This window comes from Peromyscus leucopus, chromosome 16_21 (assembly GCF_004664715.2).
Source record: "Peromyscus leucopus breed LL Stock chromosome 16_21, UCI_PerLeu_2.1, whole genome shotgun sequence".
NCBI classification, from domain to species: Eukaryota; Metazoa; Chordata; class Mammalia; order Rodentia; family Cricetidae; genus Peromyscus; species Peromyscus leucopus.
The window spans coordinates 73,720,284-73,743,434 of NC_051084.1; the positions used below are offsets into that span (position 1 = coordinate 73,720,284).

General features: G+C 52.8%; 2 protein-coding genes across 8 annotated transcripts in view; one reads left to right on the forward strand and one right to left on the reverse strand.

The window, feature by feature from the left end:
• Daam2 (dishevelled associated activator of morphogenesis 2) overlaps nt 1-12,512 on the forward strand; it is a 113,470-nt gene extending 100,958 nt beyond the window's left edge. For all 6 annotated transcript variants that reach the window (XM_028882500.2, XM_028882496.2, XM_028882499.2 and 3 more), the window contains 8 exons: nt 17-123; nt 474-562; nt 4,282-4,450; nt 4,867-4,974; nt 6,602-6,662; nt 8,217-8,348; nt 9,345-9,515; nt 9,823-12,512. In XM_028882500.2, coding sequence (XP_028738333.1) covers nt 17-123; nt 474-562; nt 4,282-4,450; nt 4,867-4,974; nt 6,602-6,662; nt 8,217-8,348; nt 9,345-9,515; nt 9,823-10,044 — 1,059 coding nt within the window. In that variant the 3' untranslated portion in view covers nt 10,045-12,512. The remainder of the gene's footprint in view (nt 1-16; nt 124-473; nt 563-4,281; nt 4,451-4,866; nt 4,975-6,601; nt 6,663-8,216; nt 8,349-9,344; nt 9,516-9,822) is intronic.
• Nucleotides 12,513-13,249: 737 nt separating this feature from the next.
• The window catches only part of Mocs1 (molybdenum cofactor synthesis 1), a 28,643-nt gene continuing 18,741 nt past the window's right edge, over nt 13,250-23,151 (reverse strand). The window contains exons 5-11 of one of the 2 annotated variants that reach the window (XM_028882502.2): nt 21,182-21,243; nt 20,742-20,853; nt 20,419-20,531; nt 19,915-20,025; nt 17,125-17,245; nt 16,393-16,440; nt 13,250-14,615 (exon numbers count right to left, since the gene is read on the reverse strand). In XM_028882502.2, the coding sequence (XP_028738335.1) occupies nt 13,855-14,615; nt 16,393-16,440; nt 17,125-17,245; nt 19,915-20,025; nt 20,419-20,531; nt 20,742-20,853; nt 21,182-21,243 (1,328 nt within the window). In that variant the 3' untranslated portion in view covers nt 13,250-13,854. Of the gene's footprint in view, nt 14,616-16,377; nt 16,441-17,124; nt 17,246-19,914; nt 20,026-20,418; nt 20,532-20,741; nt 20,854-21,181; nt 21,244-23,151 lie in introns of both variants that reach the window. The other variant, XM_028882503.2, reaches the window with a different exon arrangement.

Genomic DNA, 23,151 nt, shown 5'->3' on the forward strand with positions numbered 1-23,151 from the left:
CATCTGCCCTTGACAGCTCCTCAAGTTCATCCCTGAGAAGAGCGACATTGACCTCCTGGAGGAGCACAAGCATGAGATTGAGCGGATGGCACGTGCAGACCGCTTCCTCTATGAAATGAGCAGGTCTGATGGGCACCGGGTGAAGCAGGAGGGAGGAGATTCAGGGCCTGGCTCTGCCAATGGGGCACCGGGTGTAGCAGGAGGAGCAGGGGTCAGGGGTCAGCTCTGCCAATGGGGCACCGGGTGTAGCAGGAGGAGCAGGGGTCAGGGGTCAGCTCTGCCAATGGGGCACCGGGTGTAGCAGGAGGAGCAGGGGTCAGGGGTCAGCTCTGCCAATGGGGCACCAGGTGTAGCAGGAGGAGCAGGGGTCAGGGGTCAGCTCTGCTAAGGAAGGGGAGAGGATGGTCCAAGTGGGAGCTAGAGCTGCCTCAGAGCCCCGGGTCCACCTGTGACATAGCCTGCCCTGTCCACAGGATTGACCACTACCAGCAGCGACTACAGGCCCTCTTCTTCAAGAAGAAGTTCCAGGAACGGCTGGCAGAGGCCAAGCCCAAAGTAGAAGGTAGGGCTGGGGCTTGTGGTGCACACCTGGAGTGGGGACATGATGTGGTGCACACCTGGAGTGGGGACATGATGTGGTGCACACCTGGAGTGGGGACATGATGTGGTGCACACCTGGAGTGGGGACATGATGTGGTGCACACCTGGAGTGGGGACATGTCTCCAGGTTGATTGGTGGCGCAGAAGGAAATTTCTGCCTTACCCTGACCCCAGAGACCTACCCAAGTTAAGGATAACATTCAAAACTATGACCTTACATTCTTCAGCAGGGTTTCATGTGTCCTAAGATAGCCTCCAGCTTACTATGTAGCTGAGGCTACCCTCGAACTCCTAATCTTCCTGCCTCCACCTTTCAGGTGATGAGATTACAGGAATGACCATCAACTTGAAATATGATTATTATTGAGAAATGTTCTTGTTTATGTTGGCGTATGTGCTGACCACATGATGCTTTGCTGTGCCTAACATTGGCTCCCCAGGGTAGGGCATCAGTTGACTTCTGCCCCAGCCTGGGACAGGAAGGACCTGGAAATAGGAATGTAGCCAGCACCCTTCTTGGAACCCAGCATGCAGTCATTCACCATTTCCTATTTGAGCAGCACCACGTTCACAAGGTCTACTGAGCATGTCTGCTTATGTACAAGCTCACCAGGAAGCAGGCCACCGCATAGACCTAGAGGTATCCGGCTTGATAGAGAGTCTGGGTGATACAGGCCTTCTCCAGATCGCCATTTCTGAGAGCTGTGAGGAGTGTTGTGGCCATGTAGATGCCTGCTGCCCTTCCAACTGGTCCCTTCCCTCTTGTCTCTCCTCACTCAGTGTGTCCGAGAACATATCCTTGGGGTTGCCTATGGGGGTGGCAGAGGAGCAGGACTCAAGGGGTCGTGGGGAAGAGTGGAGGGCAGGATGGGGGGCCAGATATGTGCACTCAGCAAGGCAGAAGCAGGAGAAACTGGTTGGGGTCTCACCTGGGGGTAAGAAGACTTACAGGGCAGAAAGAACAAGAAACCATCTTGGATGCTCAGGGTGCCATAGCAGAGCATGGGCGCCCCCTGCTGGACACTCTCGGATGCCTAATTCAGAGAGCAGGTTGGGAGCAGGTTGGGAGCAGGTTGGGTCTTTCCCAAAGGGTGCTTAGGGATTTCTGGAGTAGGAGTTTGTAGAGATAAAGGCAGCGGTGTTCAGTGTGTACACACATGTACAGGCAACAAGGGACCTTCAGCTTGTATGAAGAATAGATCATCTGCCTCTTCACCTCCACTCTCTTCCTATTACAAACTACTTTGGGGACCTGAGGCACAGGCCAAGGTGCAGGTGCTCAACTATTTATCCCTCTTAGCTCAGTGGAGCAAATGTCAGTGGCTGTTTGGAACTATGGAACCAGAGTAGCTTAGGCACTGGGAAGGTTTCCTCTTAGACCGTCAGGTACTCCAAGGAGACGTAGCCAAGCTCTAGGGCCCAGAGGCCCCATGAAGCCTCTCTTTAATATCAAGCTGCACAGAAAAAGGTGTGCTGGAGAGATCAGCTGTGGGGACGTGCCGCGTCTCCAGCTGGGATCCAGATTTGTAGACGCCCTCCACTGTGGATGGCTGAGCTCCTTGGAGGGCTTTGAGCCAGGGTGAGGAGAGCAGCCTGAAACCACACACAGTCATGTCCGTGTGCTGGGCTGTTCAGGAGTTGGGCTCCTTGAGATTCCTCCTCCTAGCTGTTCCAGAAGTATTCCCGAAGTGGCTAAGATCAAGCCTACCTCAGCCGGGTGTGGAGCCATTGACACCCACCCTCTCCTCCCCCAGACAGGGCTCCAGGTGAAGTTACTTTAGGGCATTTTACCAAGTTTGACAAATTTCCCAATTCTGTTTTGAATATATTCTCCCTATGAATACATTCATTGCTGAGTATACTAAATTTACCAATTCTCATTACAAGTAGATTCACTAAATATAGCCTGGATGAATGTGACTGCAAATGTAATATTCTTATGAATGTATTCATGAATGTATTATTCTTGTGAATGCCTCTAAAATGTCAGCATCACAGACGGGAGTTTTCTCATCTCCTCTGATTTCCTTTCAACTCTGATCATTTTCTGTTTTGCCAACATTTTTAGCATTTTTAAAGGATATTCCTTTGTAGATTTTTCAAACAGCCCACCAACCTTAGAAAACTCTCCCTAGCATATAAGTGGCTGAGGATTTTTGCAAGTAAAAATTTCTTTTTCTGTTTTTCAAGACAGGGTTTCTCTGTGTAGCCCTGGCTATCCTGGAACTCACTTTGTAGAACAGGATGGCTTTGAAGATCTGCCTGCCTCTGCCTCCTAAGTGCTGTGATTAAAGGTGTGAGCCACCACCACCTATTTTATTTGCTTTTTTGAAAATAAATTTTTATTGAAATATGGCACATACACAGAGGGACCTACAAATTATTGCAGCTGTTTGCACTGGGCAGTTAGGATGTGACCACCATCCTGGCCATGTAATCAACACAGGTTAAGAAACTGAGGGTCGCCAAGCCCTGTACCCCTCATGTCCTCGGTTGCAAGCTTTAGCCTTCACAGCTGAGTCGTTTCTTCAGCCAAGCCCCACGCCCCTTTGAGACATAGCCCGGCAGTCTTCAAACTCACAACAGGGGGTGTTAACTCACAACAGGGGGTGTTAACTCACAACAGGGGGTGTTAACTCATAGACTGTGCACACATGTGATCTAAAGACTGTGGAGAACTCTCACTCCTCATTTTTATAACATCTTCTTCACAGTTACATTTTTTTTTTAACTGACTGAGAATGTCTGCAAACATCTGGCCTGGGTTTTACTTTTCATGTGGTATGTGTTTATGTTTGTTTTGTGTGTGGCATGTGCACACGTGTGTACAATGCACACCCATGTGCATGCATGCAGAGGCCACAGGAAGATATCAGATGTCCATCTCTCTCTATCTTGGCTTTTGAGACAGTCTCTCTGTACCTGAAGCTTGTTTGGGCTAGACCGGCTGGCTAGCTCCCGGGATTCTCTTGTCTGTGGCTCCCCTCTTTCTCCAGCACTGGGGTTACAGCCCTATGCATGGTTATGCCTGGCTTTTTCTGTAGGTGCTGAGGACTTGAACTCAGATCCTGTTGTTTTCATAACAAGTGCTCCCACCCACGGGGGCACCACCTTCCACGCCCCAAGGGCTTTGTTTTATTTTCATAACAAGCATCTACAGGAATGTCCTGTCTGCATAGCCAGAGACCACCAGATGCAAACCAGTCTTCCTATCACTATCTCAGAACCCAAGGGGTTGTCTGAGGATGGTACCCGAGGTTGACCTCTGACCTCCACATCTGATGTGCACATACCTGCACATGAATACATCCACATGCACATCCACATGAAGATACATGCACATATACAATACGGAACTTTAAAATGTGTCAGAGCTTCAGGAAGCACAAAATCTGTTAGGTCTAGGAAAATAAAACTGCCATATTCAAGTATGTATTCATTAAAATGTATAATAATCTTTATGTGCATGATAAGACAGTCCAGATCATTCTAGGGGTAGTCTACTCTGAGGGCAGGGTAGCTTTGTCCTGGGTGGTTGAGAAATGGAGGGTCCTGAAGAGAACAGCTAGTCTCTACCCAGGAGTTGAAAAGGTAGCCTCTTCCATAATCCCCCTGAGAAGCCAGGGGCCCTGCTGCCTTGGCTCAGTCCGTGCAGCATCCTGAGCTGTCTCTCTTCCCCAGCCATCCTGCTGGCCTCCCGGGAGCTGACCCTCAGCAAGCGCCTGAAGCAGATGCTGGAGGTGGTCCTCGCCATTGGTAACTTCATGAACAAGGGGCAGCGTGGGGGCGCCTACGGGTTCCGGGTAGCCAGTCTCAACAAGATTGCTGACACGAAGTCCAGCATTGACAGGTGGGGACTCACGGGCTTCCTCAGCCCTGCTCACTCCGTCCCGATGTCTCCCTAGCCCTCTCTAGCCCTCTTCTAGCTCTGCATTCTAACTGCCTTGTCCATTTTAAAAATATGTTGAAGAATTGTTTTAGTGTGGGGTAGGGTATGTGTGCGTGCGTGCGTGTGTGTGTGTGTGTGTGTGTGTGTGTGTGTGTGTGTGTGTGTAGTTGCCTGTGGGGTCAGCAGAGGGCACTGTCTCCCCTGGCACTGGAGTTACAGGCATTTGTGGATGCTCAGGACCAAACTGAGGTCTCTAGAAGAGCAGAAAGCCCTGTTAAGTGCTGAGCCATCTCTCCAACCCACTCTTCGTTTCTTCCTCTCATCACACTCCGTCTGGTTTCATCAGCCCCCTCTCCTGACGCAGCTGTCACCCACAGGAACATCTCTCTGCTTCATTACCTGATCATGATCCTGGAGAAGCACTTCCCCGACATCCTGAACATGCCCTCAGAGCTGCGGCACCTATCAGAAGCTGCCAAAGTCAAGTAAGTGGTCTCTCCATGCTTTCTTCGCCTGTGGTCACACTAGCTGGCTTCCCTCGCTTGAGGGGACACTGGGAGTGGGCAGGGTCTCAGGGTATGCTTTTAGAAGACCCAGACAGAGACAGCTGGCTGGTGCAAATCATCTTATTTCAGAGGTGATTCTGGAAAACATCAGAAGAAGGAAGAAGAAAGCCATGTGTAGAGAGAATGACTAACAGGCATTATGAGCCAGTTGCACTGGGGCAAACGTGGAAACAGTATGGAACAGAACACCCTCTGTGCTTATCCCACGGTGGGGGAGGAGGGGGTTACTCATGCAGCACACTGGCTAAGTGTCCTGGGGGTAACACAACTCTAACAGGCAGAGGGGCTGACCCAGAATAAAGAACACTCAGCTGGGGACTGGAGAGATGGCTCAGTGGTTAACAGCACTGTCAGCCATTCCAGAGGACCCCAGTTCAAATCCCAGCACCCACATGGTAGCTCACAACCATCTATAATTCCGGAGAATCCAATACCCTCTTCTGGCCTCCTCAGGTACCAGGCACACATGGGATACACACTTATATGTAGGTGAAACACTCACATATCTAAAATAAATGTAAAAATAAGCACATATATTTTAAGCCCGGTTGGTTGGAAGAATGGGTACTTTAAACTGTAATGGGCAGGGCATCCACAGCATCTGCTAAGGCTGCCAGACTTAATCTGGGGATCTGGGGAAGCCAGACATGTTAAAGCTAACAGGTATCCAATGCCACTGTGTGTGAGATATTCTGTGCTATAACAAAACACCTGAGACTTGCTAACTATAAAAATTTGATGTGTATTTGGCACATGACTCGGGAGGATTGATAGTCCACGAGCATGGTGCCACGATCTGCTTAACATCTGGCACACTACAGTGTGGCAGCGGCATCCCAGGCTAGGACATATAGCAAGGAGCCACAGTGCCATCTCAGAGCCTCCACCCTCAGGACTGACCTCGTCATATCAAAAGCATCTCTCCAGAGCTCCACCTCTAAGAACCATCAGCACAGGGCTGTGGGGAGACACCTGTTAGATGATGGGGAGCACCGCCCAGTGGTGACGAAAAACAATCCCAAGCCAGGCGCTAGTGTGAGAAAGCTTCTGACAGCGCTTGGGAGAGAGTGCAGCAAGGAGCGTGAGGGTCTGAGGGCCATACCCAGAACCCAAGCAGACAGACAGACAGACAGACAGACGGACAGACAAACAAACAAAACAGGCAGATAGCACCTAAGAGAGACGGCTGAAGTTGTCTGCTGACTTCCACGTGTGTGTGCATGCACACACATGCACCTGCACACGCACGCGCGCGCGCGCGCGCGCACACACACACACACACACACACACACACACACACACACACACAGGAACTATGTGATACACAGCATCTGTAAGGATCCGTGGAGCAGAGCTTTCACCCCGACACTTACAGACACCAACAGGCACACAGGGAGGTGATCCTGAGGGGCCTCAGAGGGGCTGGGATGCAAGGCCACCGTGCTTCAAGCTGCCCTTTCCCTTCAAGCTGCCCTTTCCCCGAACCACCCCTGGCTCCTCACATCCAGAGCTGACGGGTGTCTTCCCTCCCCCTGTCTCCCCACAGCTTAGCAGAGCTGGAGAAGGAGGTGGGCAATCTCAAAAGGGGTCTCCGAGCAGTGGAGGTGGTAAGTGAGCCTGCTGGGCCCCAGGGGAGGCTTCCCACGGAGAAGCCACGTTGCTGCCATCACTGGACCCAATGCCCCACCCCCACATCTCAGGCAGCAGAAGCCCTGTGGGATGCACTTCGATGACCCAAGGCGGCTGGGGGGATGGAAGGACAGCCACACAGTGGACAGAGCCTTGGGGAAAAAGTGATCCACCTTCTTGGGGATTTAGACATTTCAACCCTTACAGAAGGGCTGTCTGTCTGAGACTGTCTCTATGTCACTGAGCAGGGGGATGTCCACATGACAGACTGTACCCTAGGACTGTCACATGCTCATATTTGATCATAGTGAATGCAGAGACAGAGCTGGCTGGCTACAGGAGGCATACAGCAGTGTGGCCGTGGGACCGCCATCCCCTGAGATCCTGCCTTCCATCTTTTCCCTTCATGCATGGACTAGTGGGGGCTCTGAGGGCTCATTCACTCACTGATGAGAATTCTGGTATCTTAGTTGCTGAGGTGGCTAAACAAATCCATCAATGGTGTGGCTTTTATAAGCAATAGGCATTTACCTCTTGTAATTTGGGAGGGTGGGTCATTCAAGATCAACGTGCCAGCAGGTCTGAGGTCTAGTGAGAGCCTGGGCCTCATGGGTGGGACTTCTCACTGTGTCCTCACCTGCTAGAAAGGACACACTTCCCTGGGGCTCTTGTATAGGGCTACTATACAAAGATTCTGCCCTATGACCTCCTCACTTGACAGGAGTGTCCGACCCATGACCCGTAGGCCACATGTGCCTCAGGAGAGCTTTGAACGGGGCCTGACACAAAACCACAGACTTACTTAAGACATTATGGATTTTTTTATGATTATCTTTTCATAACTCAGTTGTGTACTTCTCAAGGGTGTGCTCTGTAGATGACAACATCGTGTCATAGTGTCAGACGTTTGGGTGCACCTGTGAGATCCCACCTCCTTGCTTTGCCCTAGGGGTTAGGATCTCATACAGGAATATGAGGAGACACAGACGCTGGATCCCAGCACTGGGCCTCTGGTCATGTGACCGCCATTGCTGTTGTCATAGCTTCACAGCTGATGCACTCTCTGGGACATCTTCAACTCTTTGTCCCTCACACTTGGGAACTAAAGACTTTTCCCAGAATTCCCTTGAAGGAAGAGGGAGGGTAAGAGGAGAATTGATTCAGTCTGAAGTTAAGAATTAGAGAGCCTTCTGTTGTTACCACGGGTGACGGCTTCCATTTTGATGGTCCTGGAAAGTGCTCCTTAGAGTGTGGACCATAGCCTAGCAGCAAGATTTCCCAGACAATGCTGCTTGGCCCTGGTCATACTTCATTCAAAAGCCGTTAATGAAAGGACAACGGTGGTGATGAGTTAGGGAAAGATGTGAATAACTGTACAGACCAACAGCTCTTAGAGACGATATTACCTGTAGAATTGTGAACCTGGGTGTCATCTTTTCCAAAGGCATGTGTGATGTCCTGCGGCTGATGAGGAGCATATGGTGGCCCCTGATCGCTTTCTGTCTAAATCATGCTTTATCCTCCCTTCCCAGGAGTTGGAATATCAAAGACACCAGCCACGGGACCCCAATGACAAGTTTGTCCCTGTCATGAGTGACTTCATCACAGTGTCCAGCTTCAGTTTCTCAGAGTTGGAGGACCAGCTCAATGAGGCCAGGGATAAGGTAAAGGTGGCCCAGAACCCCCCACTGGTCCTCAGCTCATCTCTTCCAGGCCTGGTGTTTTCACCTGGTCCTACCATGGACAGGGAAATCCCAGCACCTCAGAGCCTCGAGAATTCCTCTCCCCTCTCTCCTCCAAGGCAATGACAACCTCATACTGCAGAGATCAGGCTGCACTTTGTAGGTATCCAGGCACCATCAGCATCATTTTAAATTTTATTTTTGTGTATGTATGTGTATGTTTGTGTGTGTGCTTTTGTACACATGCATGTGGAGACCAGAGGACGACAACCTCAGGGGTCTTTCCTCAGGAGCTGACCACCTTAGTTTTTGAAACAGGGTCTCATTGGGACATGTTTCCTAGATGATATTATGTGAGCTGGGAGAGAGAACACAAATGTTCAGACAAAGTCAGAGTGGTGCCTGCTTCATGTCCACGGAGCCAGTGGCTTCTGTCACCCCATTTAACTGTCACAGCCATACCATGCAGCTGACCCCCATTTTAGAGGCGAAGAAGTTGAGTCACAGAGGGGCTAAGTAGGTCACCCATCAACTAAGTCACGCAGTGATTAGCTGGCCTGTGAGGGCCTTTCCAACCCAGCCATGCAGTACCTGACCATAGATAAGTCAACTAAGTCAGCCAGTGATTAGCTGGCCTGTGAGGGCCTTTCCAATCCAGCCATGCAGTATATGATCTTAGATAAGTCTTCCCCGAGTCACCGTCTCCTGGTCTCACACCTACAATAGAAGAGACCCAGAGGTGGTGCGAAGGTAGACTATCAGGTAGTCTCAACCCATCTCCCCAGAAGCCAGCCTCGTGGTTTTTGTGAGGAATAACAGGGTAGGGACAGAGAATGAATCACTAGTGAATTTTGGATTGAAATGTTCACGGGTGAACCCTGGGGTTTGAGCCATCTGTCCCATGCCTACAACCCCCTAGCCTGGTCTGGGCTCAGCTGGGAGCTAGCTGACTGCAGGCTTCTACCCGTGTCTTTACAGTTTGCCAAGGCACTGACACACTTCGGGGAGCAGGAGAGCAAGATGCAGCCAGATGAGTTCTTCGGCATCTTTGATACCTTCTTGCAGGCCTTCTTGGAGGCCAGGCAGGACCTGGAGGCCATGAGGAGGAGAAAGGAGGAGGAGGAGCGGAGGGCACGCATGGAATCCATGGTGAGGGCTGGGCCTGGCTGGGCACAGGATGCGGCAGAGGCGGGTGTGAAGGGGATGCTGCTTGGACTTGTGAGAGCAAATAGGCACGTTAGGGGCCGCTGTTAGCCCCAGAAGAGAGAGACGTCTCCCAGTTTTTGGGGAGAAAGCCGTGTAAGGTGGGGGAGGGGGGCACCTTGAGAAGCAGAGTGGTCCTTGGCAGGTGAAACGTGCCCAGGGCGGGGTAGGCTTGGGCTGGGAGAGCATCCAGGATGAGGAGGGCTGCAGGACACAGGCTTGTGTCCTTCAGTCGCCTCCTTTCCACTCTCAGTTGAAGGAGCAGCGTGAGAAGGAAAGGTGGCAGAGGCAGCGGAAGGTCCTGGCCAGCGGCACCCTGGAGGAGAGTGGAGAGTTCGATGACCTGGTGTCCGCCTTGCGCTCCGGAGAAGTTTTTGACAAGGACTTGAACAAGTTCAAGCGCAACCGCAAGCGAGCAGGGACGCAGGCCCCAGAGGTCGCCCGAGAGAGGGCGATAAGCAGGCTAAAGCATTGACTTGGGGGCTGGGGACCGGCCACATGGCAGCAGGCCTGGAGACGGGGAGCAGGGGAGAGGATTTGAACAGACGCAGCAGCAGTGACTCCGGTGGTTTGGAAAGCTGGCTTTGGGAGCCCTGGGCTGGGTCCCGGGGGCTGTGTGTGGCTAGACCGGGCGTCTCCCACACTGACACAGGGCCGTGTCTCATCTCCCCTTACATTACTCCTTCGCATCCTGTCTCGCTCTGGCCCTCCTTCTCCTGGCCATCATTCTCTAAGACTAGCATGGACATCCCTGGCAGGCCCTGGGCGTTGGCCAGGAAATCCCAGGCTGGAGAACACTGTTCTCCACACCTCATGTGGGCACAGAGCTGTTCAAATCCAGGAGACCACATCCTTTTCAGACCTCTTGTACAGTGTGTGGTGGAGAGGGAGCCAAGAACCAGCAGCAGGGACGCTAGGTGGCTCTCTGAAGACAGCTCAATGGAACATGGAGCTGAGATGGAGACGAGGGGCCTTATGTGTTCTATCGAGATAAGCTCTAGCATGTTCCAGAAGAAAACATGTAGAAAGGGACCAGAGCCAGCAAGTGAGTTGTCTGCCTTTTTCCTAGAGCAAGTCCTGGGGCCTCTCCTCTCCCCGCGGTCACCTTCATCCCATCTACTAAATCTCCTGTCCCCAAATTCTTCTCTGGATTGCAAAACTCTGGCCCACCACCAGCTTACAGTATGGCTCTGGTAAGGAGGGGTGTCCAAGAAAGACTCCCTTCATCACCTCACCAGGCTTAGGCATAGGGACCCCAAAGCAAACCCCAGTGCAACCTGACCACTGTCCTGGAGAGACAGTGACCTGAGTTCCCAGCAGTTCCTCACCAGAGGACAACACTCAAATACGTCACTCCTGGGGAAGCTACCATTCCACTCAGCTGACCCCTTCCATGCCACAGTAGCCTCTCAGTCTCCATCTGAGGTCACAGCGGAGCTCCATATACTTGGCTGCAGCTGGCTTTGGGGATTGTTCCATAGGGCTGGACCCACCCTCCACGTTTGACTGTCATTCTGAGGGGGACATGGGGAGATGGGGCTGAGAAGAGCAGGCAGGAAAAGCTGAGGTGAGGGTGGAGGAAGGGGAGCTTGTGTAGGACGCTCACGTCAGGGCTTGCTCCTGCATCTGTGCTCAGTTTGGTTCCCCGGCTTGACTTGCATGGGACCATCCTGGCCCTCTTCCTGCTCACTCATCTTCTGTTCCGCCCATCTTCAGTTGTTGATGGTATGGGTGGTAGCACTACTATATCTAGGCAAATGTTCTAAATGGAGCAGGGTAAGATCAACTCCATGAAGGTTCTTATTATCTAATGCACCTCTGTCCCCTCTCATCCTGAGACCAATCTTGCCTGATTGCCATCCACCAGCGCCCGGCTCTTCCCATCTAATCGCCTGGCTCAGGGTCACTGCCAGTGGCCACGGGATGCTCACTCCTGAAACTGCCCACCTTCTGTTTTTCTACATGAGATTCCCAGTGGGTGGGGCCATAGTAGCTGCGGGGAGGAGAAACACAGCGTTAAGCTGGGCGCGTGTACACTGGTCTGAGAGGCATCTCAGCAAGTAGGAGACAGGCCAGGAGGGTGGGAAGAAGCCAGCCTAAGAGGGCAAAGGGCTGCTGAGAAGAGTGGCCACTGCCTTACTCCCCAGCAAGCTATCAAGAATGGAGAGGACGGAGCTGGGCATCTTCCCATCTTCCAAACTGCCCAGGCTGTCAGCCTAACATGCTAGGGGCAGGAGACAGGCATGCTGTGTTCTGGCCTTCCCAAACACCACCAAGACTGGACATGCACTAGGAAAGACAAGGAAGACGGACGTTCTTGAAGGAACACATCGGATCCTCAGAAAAGCCATTTGGCATCTCTCCAGAGCCCAGCCTTCTCACCCCAAAGAATTTTGCCTTCTCTATTTATTATTTTCCAAATCCGGCCAGTGGCTCTGGTGCTATATGTCCTTGTAACCAGATTTCAACAGTGCCTTGGAGCACGGACCATTGAGTGACTGGTGCCGTGGAGGTGGACAGGCTGGTCCTCAACGTTAAACCAAGTCTACCCCAGGGCCTTCCACCTGTCTTGCCCCTGTGGGTCAACTGCTCCGGTTAACTTTGTGCACAATGTAAGATTCATAGTCCAGCCAACACACCCTTCTCAGCAGAGGCCATTCCCTTCCCAAGATGGAAGTTTGTCCGGGGGTGGAAGGACAAAACTCTCCAGGTAGGTGGAGATAGGCATGGGGTCTTCACATCCACCCCTACTGATGCCAACTCGGGAGCTGTGACCATCTCCCTGGACATCTGACAACCTTCATGCCAAGGCCACCCTCAACAGCTGCTGCAGAAGACAAATGAGGTTCATATGTACAGAACTCTACAGTGTCCTTTTTACCCGCACCCTTTTATAAGAATATATTGTAATACTAAAAACTATTAAATTCATCCCCACCCCCAGCCTGCCTATAAACTTATCTTCTCCCCATGTGGACTTGGGTTGTGCTGGAGTGGGCACGGCCAGTGATGGGCACGGCCAGTGGTGGGCTGAGCCAGTGATGGGCAGGGCCAGTGGTGGGCTGAGCCAGTGGTGGGCTGAGCCAGTGGTGGGCAGGGCCAGTGGTGGGCAGGGCCAGTGGTGGGCACGGCCAGTGGTGGGCAGGGCCAGTGGTAGGCAGGGCCAGTGGTGGGCTGGGCCAGTGGTGGGCTGGACCTAGTTCCTACCAGTTCTATGAGTGCCAATGCACATTTTCTGGAATGTTCCAAGCCAATTGAGGTTCCGTGGACGCTTGAGTCGGGAACATGTTAAACATTTGTTACCACACCTCTGTACAAGGCAGAGGGAATGCCAGGCCAGGGCCACCACTGCAGACAGACCTAAGAAGCCACCCAGCTTTGATAACCCTGCATGCTAGGCCATTGTTTGGGGTACATAAACTAGGAGCCTCTACTTAATTCACAAGCCTACTCTCCAAGAGTTGGCCAGGCAGCTGAGCCCAGGCCTCCCATCAGTCACACTGCCTCAGGCCACACCTGCATTTCTCACGGTCGCCCTGGGGGAGTCCAGAGAATAAGTCCCTTGGCCTGCCTTCCTAGGGTTCCTCTTCCCACCCACCCCCTGCAGGGAGTGTCTTGGGATGGGGCTGATGGGTAAAACTTGGCAGCTTGTGCTCTTTTCACAGATAAGAGTCCTCATGCCTCATCTCCAAAGCTGGCATCGTGGCTTTATTTGTGCGCTGTGAGGGTGAAGGTCACCGTCAGCTCTTCTTTCCCTGATGTGTGCCAGAGTAGAGAGGTGTGGGCAGACCGCAGTAAGCAGAACCAGGTGTGCGTAAAGGTTGGCACGAGTCCTTGGGGGTGTAGTCCGAAAGTGTGCGTCCTGCTGGAGCAGGGCCGGAGACCAGGGAGTGGGGATCCTGTGATACATTCTTTAGGGAGCTGTGGTTTTCCTTCCTCAAAGTGGGTTCCTCTCCTTATGAGCCCTTATTATCTCCCCAGGGAAGAGAAGAGAGAACCCTAAATGAGAAGGGCTGCCTGAAGCTGTCCATCTGAAACAAGCCAAGTAATATGACATGGCGTGGGGGGTATCCCGTATCAAACCTTCCACTGCTGGAGTCCTGGAAGGTGTCAAGGCCAGAGGTGTCTTCCTGTTGAGGACACCTCACGGGTTATAATAAATATCAATGGTAAAGAGACAGTGTGATCCTAGGTCATAGTGACTAGATTAAGAGGAATGTGACATCTTTTCCTCCACCCAAATTGCATCCCCTTGGGAGACAAGATTGGGGTGAGTGAGGCACTCTTAAGCCCGATGGAAGTCCCCCCGCTGACCTCCAGTCTTACTGACGAGCTTTACCTCTGCCACCACGATGTCCCTACTGACTGCCTTGCACATGTCATACAGGGTAAGGGCAGCCATGGCAGCCGAGGTCAGTGCCTCCATCTCTACCCCTGTGGGGCCTCGGGCCCGGCAGGATGCCTGGATCAGCACGGCGTGGCGCGTGCTGTCCAGCTCCAGCTGTACCTGCACATGGCTCAGGGCCACGTGGTGGCACAGGGGGATCAGCTGACTAGTTAGCTTGGCTGCCTGGACTCCAGCCAGCTGGGCCACTGCCAGGGCATCGCCCTTCTTCAGCTGGTTCTGCTGGACAAGCCTGAAGGCCACGGGTCCAAGAAGGACCACGGCAGAGGCCACAGCCACCCGCTCTGTGTCTGGCTTCCCGCCCACATCTACCATAGCTGCCCGTCCTTCTGAGTCCACATGAGTGAGCTGAGTTGAAGTCAGCCCTGGTCCTGAGGGGACAGCAGGATCCTGGGACCCTACGCTAAGGCACTTTGAGTGAGTGTCAGAGTCTGGGTAGCAGCTGTAGCGTCTCTGAGGGGAGCCGGACCCCAGGCACTGTGGAGACAGAGGAAGGGCCATGGGGACACGGAGTCTTTTCCACAAAGTTGCCATCTGGTCAGAGAGAGTCTCTCTGACACTCAGATTCCAAACATGGAGGGGATCCCGGGAGAGAGTGCTCCAACTAGCTGGTGGGGAATCTCGAAGCATCCAAGGCAACCCTGAAAGGCAGAGAGCAAAGAAGAGACTGAGTCTCCAAACGAGCCCTGTCTCCACCTGTCTCCTGACCCTCGCTGTCCCACCAGGAGTTCTCATTCACACCGGGAGAAGGAAGAACGAAAGCGGAGCCAGGGCAAGCCTTAATCCCTGCAGAGGCAAGTGGATCTCTGTGAGTTCGAGGCCAGCCTGGTCTGGAGAGCCAGAGCTGCTAAGCAGACAGAGAAGGAAGCAAACAGAGGGACCCAGTTTCCATTTGTTCTCCTCAGGCAGTGGTGGTGCAAGGTCACTTCTGGGTCCCCTGTGCTTCTGAACTTGGTCCCCAAAGTTTTCCTATGACATACCTTAGGCCTGAAGAATGATGCCTGGATCAAACAGCCTTTTGATGCCCATTCATTTTCCTAAAACTAGCTGGATCTCACCCTGAACTACCAATCACAGGTATTTTTACCTTGAGACTTCCAGTGGAGAATGAACAGCAATGTCATTCTGAGGCCAAGACACTAGCAAACAGTTCATCTACTTAAACAACGTCAAGTCCCCACAAGGACATCAATTGACAGATTCCAGAAAACCTTAGAGCTGCTGTTCCTCCAAGAACAAAGACCAGTGTCAGCAACTGACACCAGCAGCCACTGAGAACTCACAAGGAGTGGGTACTTTCACCATGGTCCTACCAACTCAGGGGCCTCAGGGGTAGGGTCCCTGAGTGGTTCACAGGCTCCTGGAGGTCAGAGACCCTCACCGAGGCAACTCTTGTTTTGTGAAAACCAGGCCAGTCTAGTCTCTCCATACACTTCACATAAGAGAGTCCGCATGAAGCAAAGGTGTCCCTAGCTTCTCCCTTTCCGTCACACTCTGAGTCCCACTCTTGTCTGTTGGAGGGAAGGCCAGCAGGACATCCCCATTCCTTGCTGTGAAGATGTATACGCCTAGGCCAAGACCCCCAGTGCTGTGGGGGTAGGTGGGGGAGAGGTGACTAAGGTCCCTTTCCCAGTGGAATGCCTCTGTCATCTGCTCTCCTGCTCTGGGTGGCCGGTGTGCTGAGGTGGTCACTGGGCTATCTCGGGCCCATGGAATCTGCTTTGCTCTGGACCTCTGTGTCCATTCTGCTCCAAACTCTGGAGGAAAGAACTTTCCTTCAAGTTTCTTAGTGCTTTTTCAGTTCCAATGTGCTAATTCTGAAGGCCTGGATCGGGGTACGTCCTAGGGGATCCAGGCTTTATCTGCTGCCACCTGGACACTGATAAAGTGGTATTTTCACTTGAAGAAGCACCATCCAGTTGAGATTCTCCTGTGCACAGTCCCTGGAGTTAAGGGACAGGGAAAGGTCAAATCCTGGTGTTCAGAGAGCTGCCTCAACTGATGCCTGACCAAGACAACTGATGGGCCACACATACGTACAGGTGGCTCCACGTGGCAGAGAAGGGACATCTACGTCCTGCTGGGGGATGCCACAGCTGAGGAGAAGCTCTCTATTTTAACCAGGAGCTCTACTCTCCAAAGAGAGCTAACTCCGTGAGTATCAGGTCTATAGAGCCTCTGCCCTGATTTTGAGAGAGGGAGAAGGGCCACTCTATAGTCTGGAGACAGAAGGGTTGCTGTGGGCAGGAAGAGACAGCAGATATGGAAAATTTAAGAAAAGATGAAAGAAGACATTTCAAAATAAGGGAAGAATATTAGGGGCAGAGCAAGGCTTGTCTCACAGAGGGGACCCCCACCCACCCCACAGGACCCCCCAAGTGACAAGGGTGAGTAGTTACGTACTGATAGGTCACCCACCGATGAGGATCATGGGCCGGTTCTTCATCTGGGCAATATTGAACATGCCTGGTGTGAAGGAAGGATGAGCAGAAAGGAAAGCAGGGGAGGAGAGAGAAGGAAGATTTCACTGAAACATGGATGGATGGAGCCAAAGGCCTGTGCACAGCCACAGGCCTTCTGACGAAGAATCACACACATCACTGCAAGGTCACCCCAGGTGGAGCCCTGAGAACACTCCAGGGACCTGGTCCTGCCTCCCTCTCTCCCAAAGACAAGGAACGCATGGGAATCCAGGGGGCCAGTGCTATCTCTTAGCCTGATAAAAGTGCTGGAGAATGTTGGGGTCCCCCTGTGTAGCCTATGCTACGTCAGTTTCCTCAAAGAACAACCACCATGCCGCATGTCCAAGTTCCAATAGGAATGGCCAGTGGCCAGGACACTGAACTGGGCCCCTTGGCCCAGGCTTGCTTTATCCTCCACCCTCTCCTTCACACTTCCTGGCACTAACCCACGCAACCCCGCCCACTCCCACTCGGCCCCGCCCACTCCCACTCAGCCCCGCCCACTCCCGCCCACTCCCACTCAGTCCCGCCCACTCCCACTCAGCCCCCCTCTCGCTCAGCCCCGCCCACTCCCACTCAGCCCCGCCCACTCAGCCCCCCTCTCGCTCAGCCCTGCCCACTCAGCCCCCCCTCTCGCTCAGCCCCGCCCACTCCCACTCAGTCCCGCCCACTCCCGCCCAGCCCTTACCTGCATGTTGCCGCTTCTTCCTACCCACTGCTGCCCCAATGATCCTCAGAAGCTCCTCCTCAGAGGCCCCGGCCCGCAGGTGGTCCCGCAGGGACACCTCGGAGTTCCCGAAGAGGCAGACCTGTTGCAGACGAGAGGACAACTTGTAAGTCACCAGCCGCACTGAGCTGAGCATCAATGCTCATGTCTCCCACAGCAGGCTCACACTTGAGGCAGGACCCAGGGCCATGAGGGGCCGAAGGGACTGGATGGAGGGGCCAGAAAGGCTAGACAAGCAAAGGCAAAATCAGACTTCTGTGTGGGGCTTAGCCATACTCCTTTCAGAGAGGTCAGCGTATACTGAGAATTAAACAGATATGAAGAGAGAACATAAGAATCCAGAGCCGCTGTTACTTTCTGAGATATCTGATGGAGACACCTCTATCACCATGAGAGTGGACCCCAATGAATGGGGGCCGAGTGCCCTGGAGGTGGTACACACACCTCGCTTCCCATCAGCTTTTCCTGGTTCCTCCCGTGTGGACACTACCATCCACCACCCGTTTTAGTCCTCCGTCCCTGCTCGGTAGCTGAGCAGCTGAATGTGGTTGGAGAGGACAGCTTTGGGGCTTTTGTCTGTTTGTGAGACAGAAACTCGGTTCTTGGTCAGGGTGTGTCGCTCAGGACGGCTGGGAACTGACAGGAACCCTCCTCCATTTGACGGTGCTGAGGTGACAGGTGTGAGTACCACACCAGGCTGGAGATGACGTCTGTGACCACTCAGTCTTAGCTCAATGTCCCCTAACTATGTGAGAGGCTGGTCCTAAGATGGGGATGGATAAGGTAGTGCACAAACCAACACACCACACTGCCACAGACCCTGTGTGTCAGCTGTGTGTGCAGACACAAAGAACATCCGAAGAGCCAGGGAGGGCCGGGCTCTGGAGACGGAGACAGAAGGTCCAGCTTCTTCACTGTGATAGGCATCCCCCTTCCCACAGCACTGGGCCCAGAACCCTCTCCGCCCTTCACTGACACTGGTTAATTCCTCCACAGACTTCTCCTGTGGGCTTCTGGGCTGGCTTCTGCCTGGAGGTCAGGAAAGAGGAGGGGGAAGCCCTGGCTTCTCTTCTCTCTTCCCTCCTCTCTGGCAGCAGCTGCTGCCCTCCACAGCTGAAGCTCCAACCCTCTCCCCTCAAGGCTGCGGTCTCCCTGGCCCTCAGTGACATCACTTCCTCCATCCCCCACCTCCATGAGCCAGCTGTTGGCTGTTGCTCCGCAGAATGCCTCAATGTCCCTAGTTAGATCCTTGAACCCCACCTCTCACTCTAGGTTGCCTTCCCGCTCTCTTTAGACACCTTCCGTACATTTCCCATAAAACCTTGATGGACAGATGCCACCTCCATTGCCAGGAATTTCTGGCACCAGGAAAAGGCTCCATTTTCAACAACCCAGTGTATACTTCTTTCTGTATTCAAATGGCTGACCCCAAACCTGCAGCTCCAACCGCAATCCTAAAATTCCAGGCCCAGCAGCCACCCCACATTCCCCCTCCTCCTCTACACACACCACCAAGCTCCTTGATTCTTTTGTCCCATATTTTTTTTCTTTTGTATATATATATATATATATATATATATATATATATACATATATATATATATATATATACATATATATGTCTATGTTTCCAGTATATAGGTGTGTATGTGTGTGTGTATGTGTGTGTGTGTGTATGTGTGTGTGCACATATGTGTATGCATATGTGTGTGTACGTGCCTCTCTGTGTCTGTGTGTATGTGTGTACACATGCATGGAGGCCAAAGGTCAACATCAGGTATCTTCCTCAACCAACCTCCACCTTAGTATTTGAGATGTGGTCGGTCTCTCATTGACCTAGATTTCAGCACCTTGGCTAGACCAGCTGGCCAATGAGCTCCATTTCCCTGGCACTGGGATTAAAAGAGTGTGGCCATGCTTGGCTCTTTACATGGGAGCTGGAGATCCAAACTTGGGTCTCCATGATTGTATAGCAAGTACCTTTTTGCTTAGCCATCTCCACAGCACAACCACACCGTCACCCCACACATTCACTGAGCTGTCTCCACAGCATGATCTCACACCTTTACCCTCACATATTTATATATCTTAATCATTGCTCAATATCCACTTAATGAGTTTAAGTTCAAATCCAACAAAGATGGGGATCACGCCTCCCTCTTGCTCAGAAACTTCACCTTGCTACCTACAGTCTGAGTCACATGTTCTGAGTCACGGCTCTCACAGTGTGGACTCTCCAGCCCTGATTTCAGGAGTATGAGTCCAGATCGCAGCCATTCTTCAAGGCCCACCATCCTCACGGCCAGCACTGTGTGCCCAGGACAAAGGGCCACTATTCGTCTGCCTACCACCTTTTTGAGTGTGCCAATGAGTTCTTATGGCCTGAAGGGAATGAGCCTTTCACAGCCTCAAGCTCAAACATGGAGCATGACAACCAGCCAAGTAATGGGTGCTGGTTTCAGAAGTGAGTCCTGGCTGCGTGGAAGGCTGACCAGTTGACCCAGGGATAACAGTGCTTTCGGCCTCCCTCTGGCAGCGCTGAGGGCTGGAGAGGATTCCTGGTAAACCAGAAGCTGCTCTGAGGACCCAATGAAGTTTGAAGAAATGGGTGACCGCCAAGAAAAACACAGACTCACACTGATCACCCCAAGTTCCCCTGCACTGAGCACTGATCTCCCCCTCTGATCAGGAGCTCAGGTGGATGTGAGCGAACAGGACAGAAGTCGTGAGTGGGAGGGGCAGGATGCTCACCTTGAGGTTCCCATCAGCTGTGATGCGCAGCCGGTTGCAGGTCCCACAGAAATGCTCTGACATGGACGTGATGAAGCTGATCTGACCTTGGAAGCCTGGGATCTTAAAGGCCTGGGAGAGAAGGGCAGCTGAAGGGACAGGGTGGGCTGTCCCTTGCTCCCAAGATCCCCTTGCTGATGTCAAGACCCCATTCTGCAGCTCTGACAGTGTGGTGGGTGACCCATGAGCCCCGGCCTTTGCCTGGCTTGCTTTGGAGAAGAGTTGCTATGGATACAGGTGTCTGTGGACGACAGGCTGCAGAGGGCCATGGAGGAGAGGACCACGTTGCCCCTCTTGCCTGCAGAGTACGACCTCTGACTTAGTCTTACCATCTAGGTTTAGGCTGCCCTCATAAGCATCACAGCCTGCGGCACACCGTTCCCAGGCGCACTCTGAATTTACGGCAGCACCCAGCCACTGGACGGAGGCAGGGCCACCCCCAGCACCGCCCTCCTGCTCCCTAACCTTGGCGGTGCTGGAGTCCTCCTCCGGCAGCTTCTCCAGCTCTGGCCACTGCTGTCGGACGGTGTCCAGCATCTCCTTGTAGCTAACCATCTTCCTGAAGTTCCACTTGTTGCCTGTATTTGGTGGCAGGTGGCAGGGGGAGCTTTTGAACCAGAGATGAAGGGGACCCTGCCCAAGGATCAGATCACATCCACACGTGACCCCAGAGCACCCCACACCATCCTCCCACCACCCCAGGTATCGGCAGTCCTGGTGCAGCCCGAGGCCCACGCACCCCACCCCCACCCCACCCCCCCACCCCCCACCAAACCCTTGCCGCTCACCGTCAAATGGCATGTACTCAATGAAGCGCACATCCAGGGGAAGACGCTCTGTCAGGGCCACAAAGTCCAGAAGCTCATCTTCATTCAGGCCTCGCATCACCACACAGTTCACCTGACCAAGGACAACTGGGCCGTGAGAGCTGTCTCCAGCATGCTTTCGTGAGGACAACCTTTGGGGTGTCACACTGCTCAGGACCCCGTCTGTACCTCTCGCCACCCATTACTGCACAGCTGGGGTATTCCGTGGGGGCACTGCTTTTCTCTGTACCCAGTGAGGGAGGAGAAGTCGGGGCTAGATGTGACTTGGCAAGGAGTGGGAGGTACGTGTCCACTGGCCAGGCTGAGGGCTGTCAAGGGGCCAGGTGTCAGGGACCTATGGTCCCCTGGCCCAGAGGGGTCAGGAAGGAAGGCAGAAGTCAGCAGTGGTGACAGAACCTCACCTTCACAGGCTTGTAACCCAGCTCAATGGCTTTGTGGACACCCTCCATGACTTTGTGGAAGCCTGCAGAGAGGGAGAAGCAAGGATTCAGGGACACCCCTTCTCCAGGGAACCACCAGACCTGTGTGGAACAGAGAAACCCGAAAGACCACCTGGCTTGAGGATCAGCAAGAGTTTTCTCTCACGGGCCAGACAACAAACATCTTAGGTGACGACAGCCAAGAGGCAGCGCCCAGATTCTATGTGGGTGTAAGACACGAAGCGTGTTTTCACTAATTTCAAAGTATAGCAATATGGCTTTATTTTTATTTACATTTCTTTTTTTGCAGATACTTAGGTACGTGTGCATGTTCATGTATTTGTAGGGTGTACAAGTGGAGGCCAAAACATCCTGGGATGTCATTCCTCAGTTGGCTTTTTTTATTTAGTTAGTTTTATGCACATTTGTGTGTAGCATGCATGTATGTCTGTACATCACATGTGTCCCTGGTGCCCATGGAGGTCAGCAGAGGGCACTGGGCCCCTTGGAATAGAGCTACTTTACTGACTACCCTGCCAATTTCATGTGGTTTTTTATAACACAGAATGGAGGAATGTCTATTTTCTCAGGGATACACTATTGTTTAATTGGGGTTCACAGGTCATGTTCTCAATGATTAATGATTACAAATGTTATCTGTAAAACCCATTCCTGGCTCCAAGGCTGTACAAATACAAACCATGAGCTGGATGTGGCCTGTGGGCCATAGTTAGCTGACCTATGATCTAGCTGAGTCTTTGCACAGTCTAGATGGGGAAACTGAGGCCCTGCTGCAGTCTTTATACCCGACTTTATATGATGTAGGCCCCTCTCTCACTGGTGTGTCCTCAACAACCGTTCCCTTCAGAGGCAGGTGAATGCCAGAGCATAATGGGGGGGGTGGGCTGGGACGTCACCTTGCTGTTGGCTGTGTCCCTGGGGAGGTGCTTGTGCTAGGGAAGAGGGCAAGGGAGATGGCGCCCAGCTGGAAGCATCCTTCCCACTTCCACCTCCCAGCCTTCTGCTCTCTGGTTACAGCTTCCTCACAGGAAGTCCCCTAGACCCAAATCCTCCCTGCCACCAGGCCAGCAGAACCGTCTCCCCCTCGAGCCCTGAGGTCCTCTCCTGCTCCGAGTTTTCTCCCTCCCCACACACATCAGTAGATACCACGAGATCAGCAAGGGCTGTTCTGTGTGGTTTGGTTTTGTTCCAGCAGTCTTCAGGGCTGGGCACTGTGTCGTGCACAAGCATGAGACTCTGAGTTCCAGCCTAGGACGTGTAAAAGACTAGACATGGCGGCAGGCTTGTAATCCTGAGTATCCTGATAAACCAGAAGCTGCAAGGTGGAGAGGTAAAGTCCCAGGGCTCACTGACCAGCCAGACTAGTCTAAAGAAGTGTATTCCAGATCCTGGCAGAGAGTCTGTCTCAAAAAGTTCATGATGGACAACTATGAGGATAACAGCTGAGGTTGTCCATTTGCTTCCACCTGCACACACCCACAAGTACATAAACACACACTGCACACACCCACAAGTACATAAACACACACACTGCACACACCCACAAGTACATAAACACACACTGCACACACCCACACACAAAAATAAAATATAAATAGAGAAGCACATTAAAACTGTATAACTACACTTTGAATTTCGTCAACGGGGATGATGCGGCCCTCTCCAGAGGGAGGAGCTTCAGCCAGAGCTTTGTCAGCTTCTGGAAGGCTGCAAGCAGGAGGCTGCACACCCGGGCAGGGAAGGAGGAGGACACGAGCATGGCTGGTGTTGGTGTGGAGAGCTGCCTTCCCGGCACCCCTCTGACCTCCAGAGTCCTCAGTCATGGACCACCCACACCCCCAAAATCAAAGGGTAGAGTACCCACGGTCAAGAGAAGCCACCACACGGGAGACATCTGCAGCAGTGAGGAAGAGAGGTTTGAAGTCTAGATG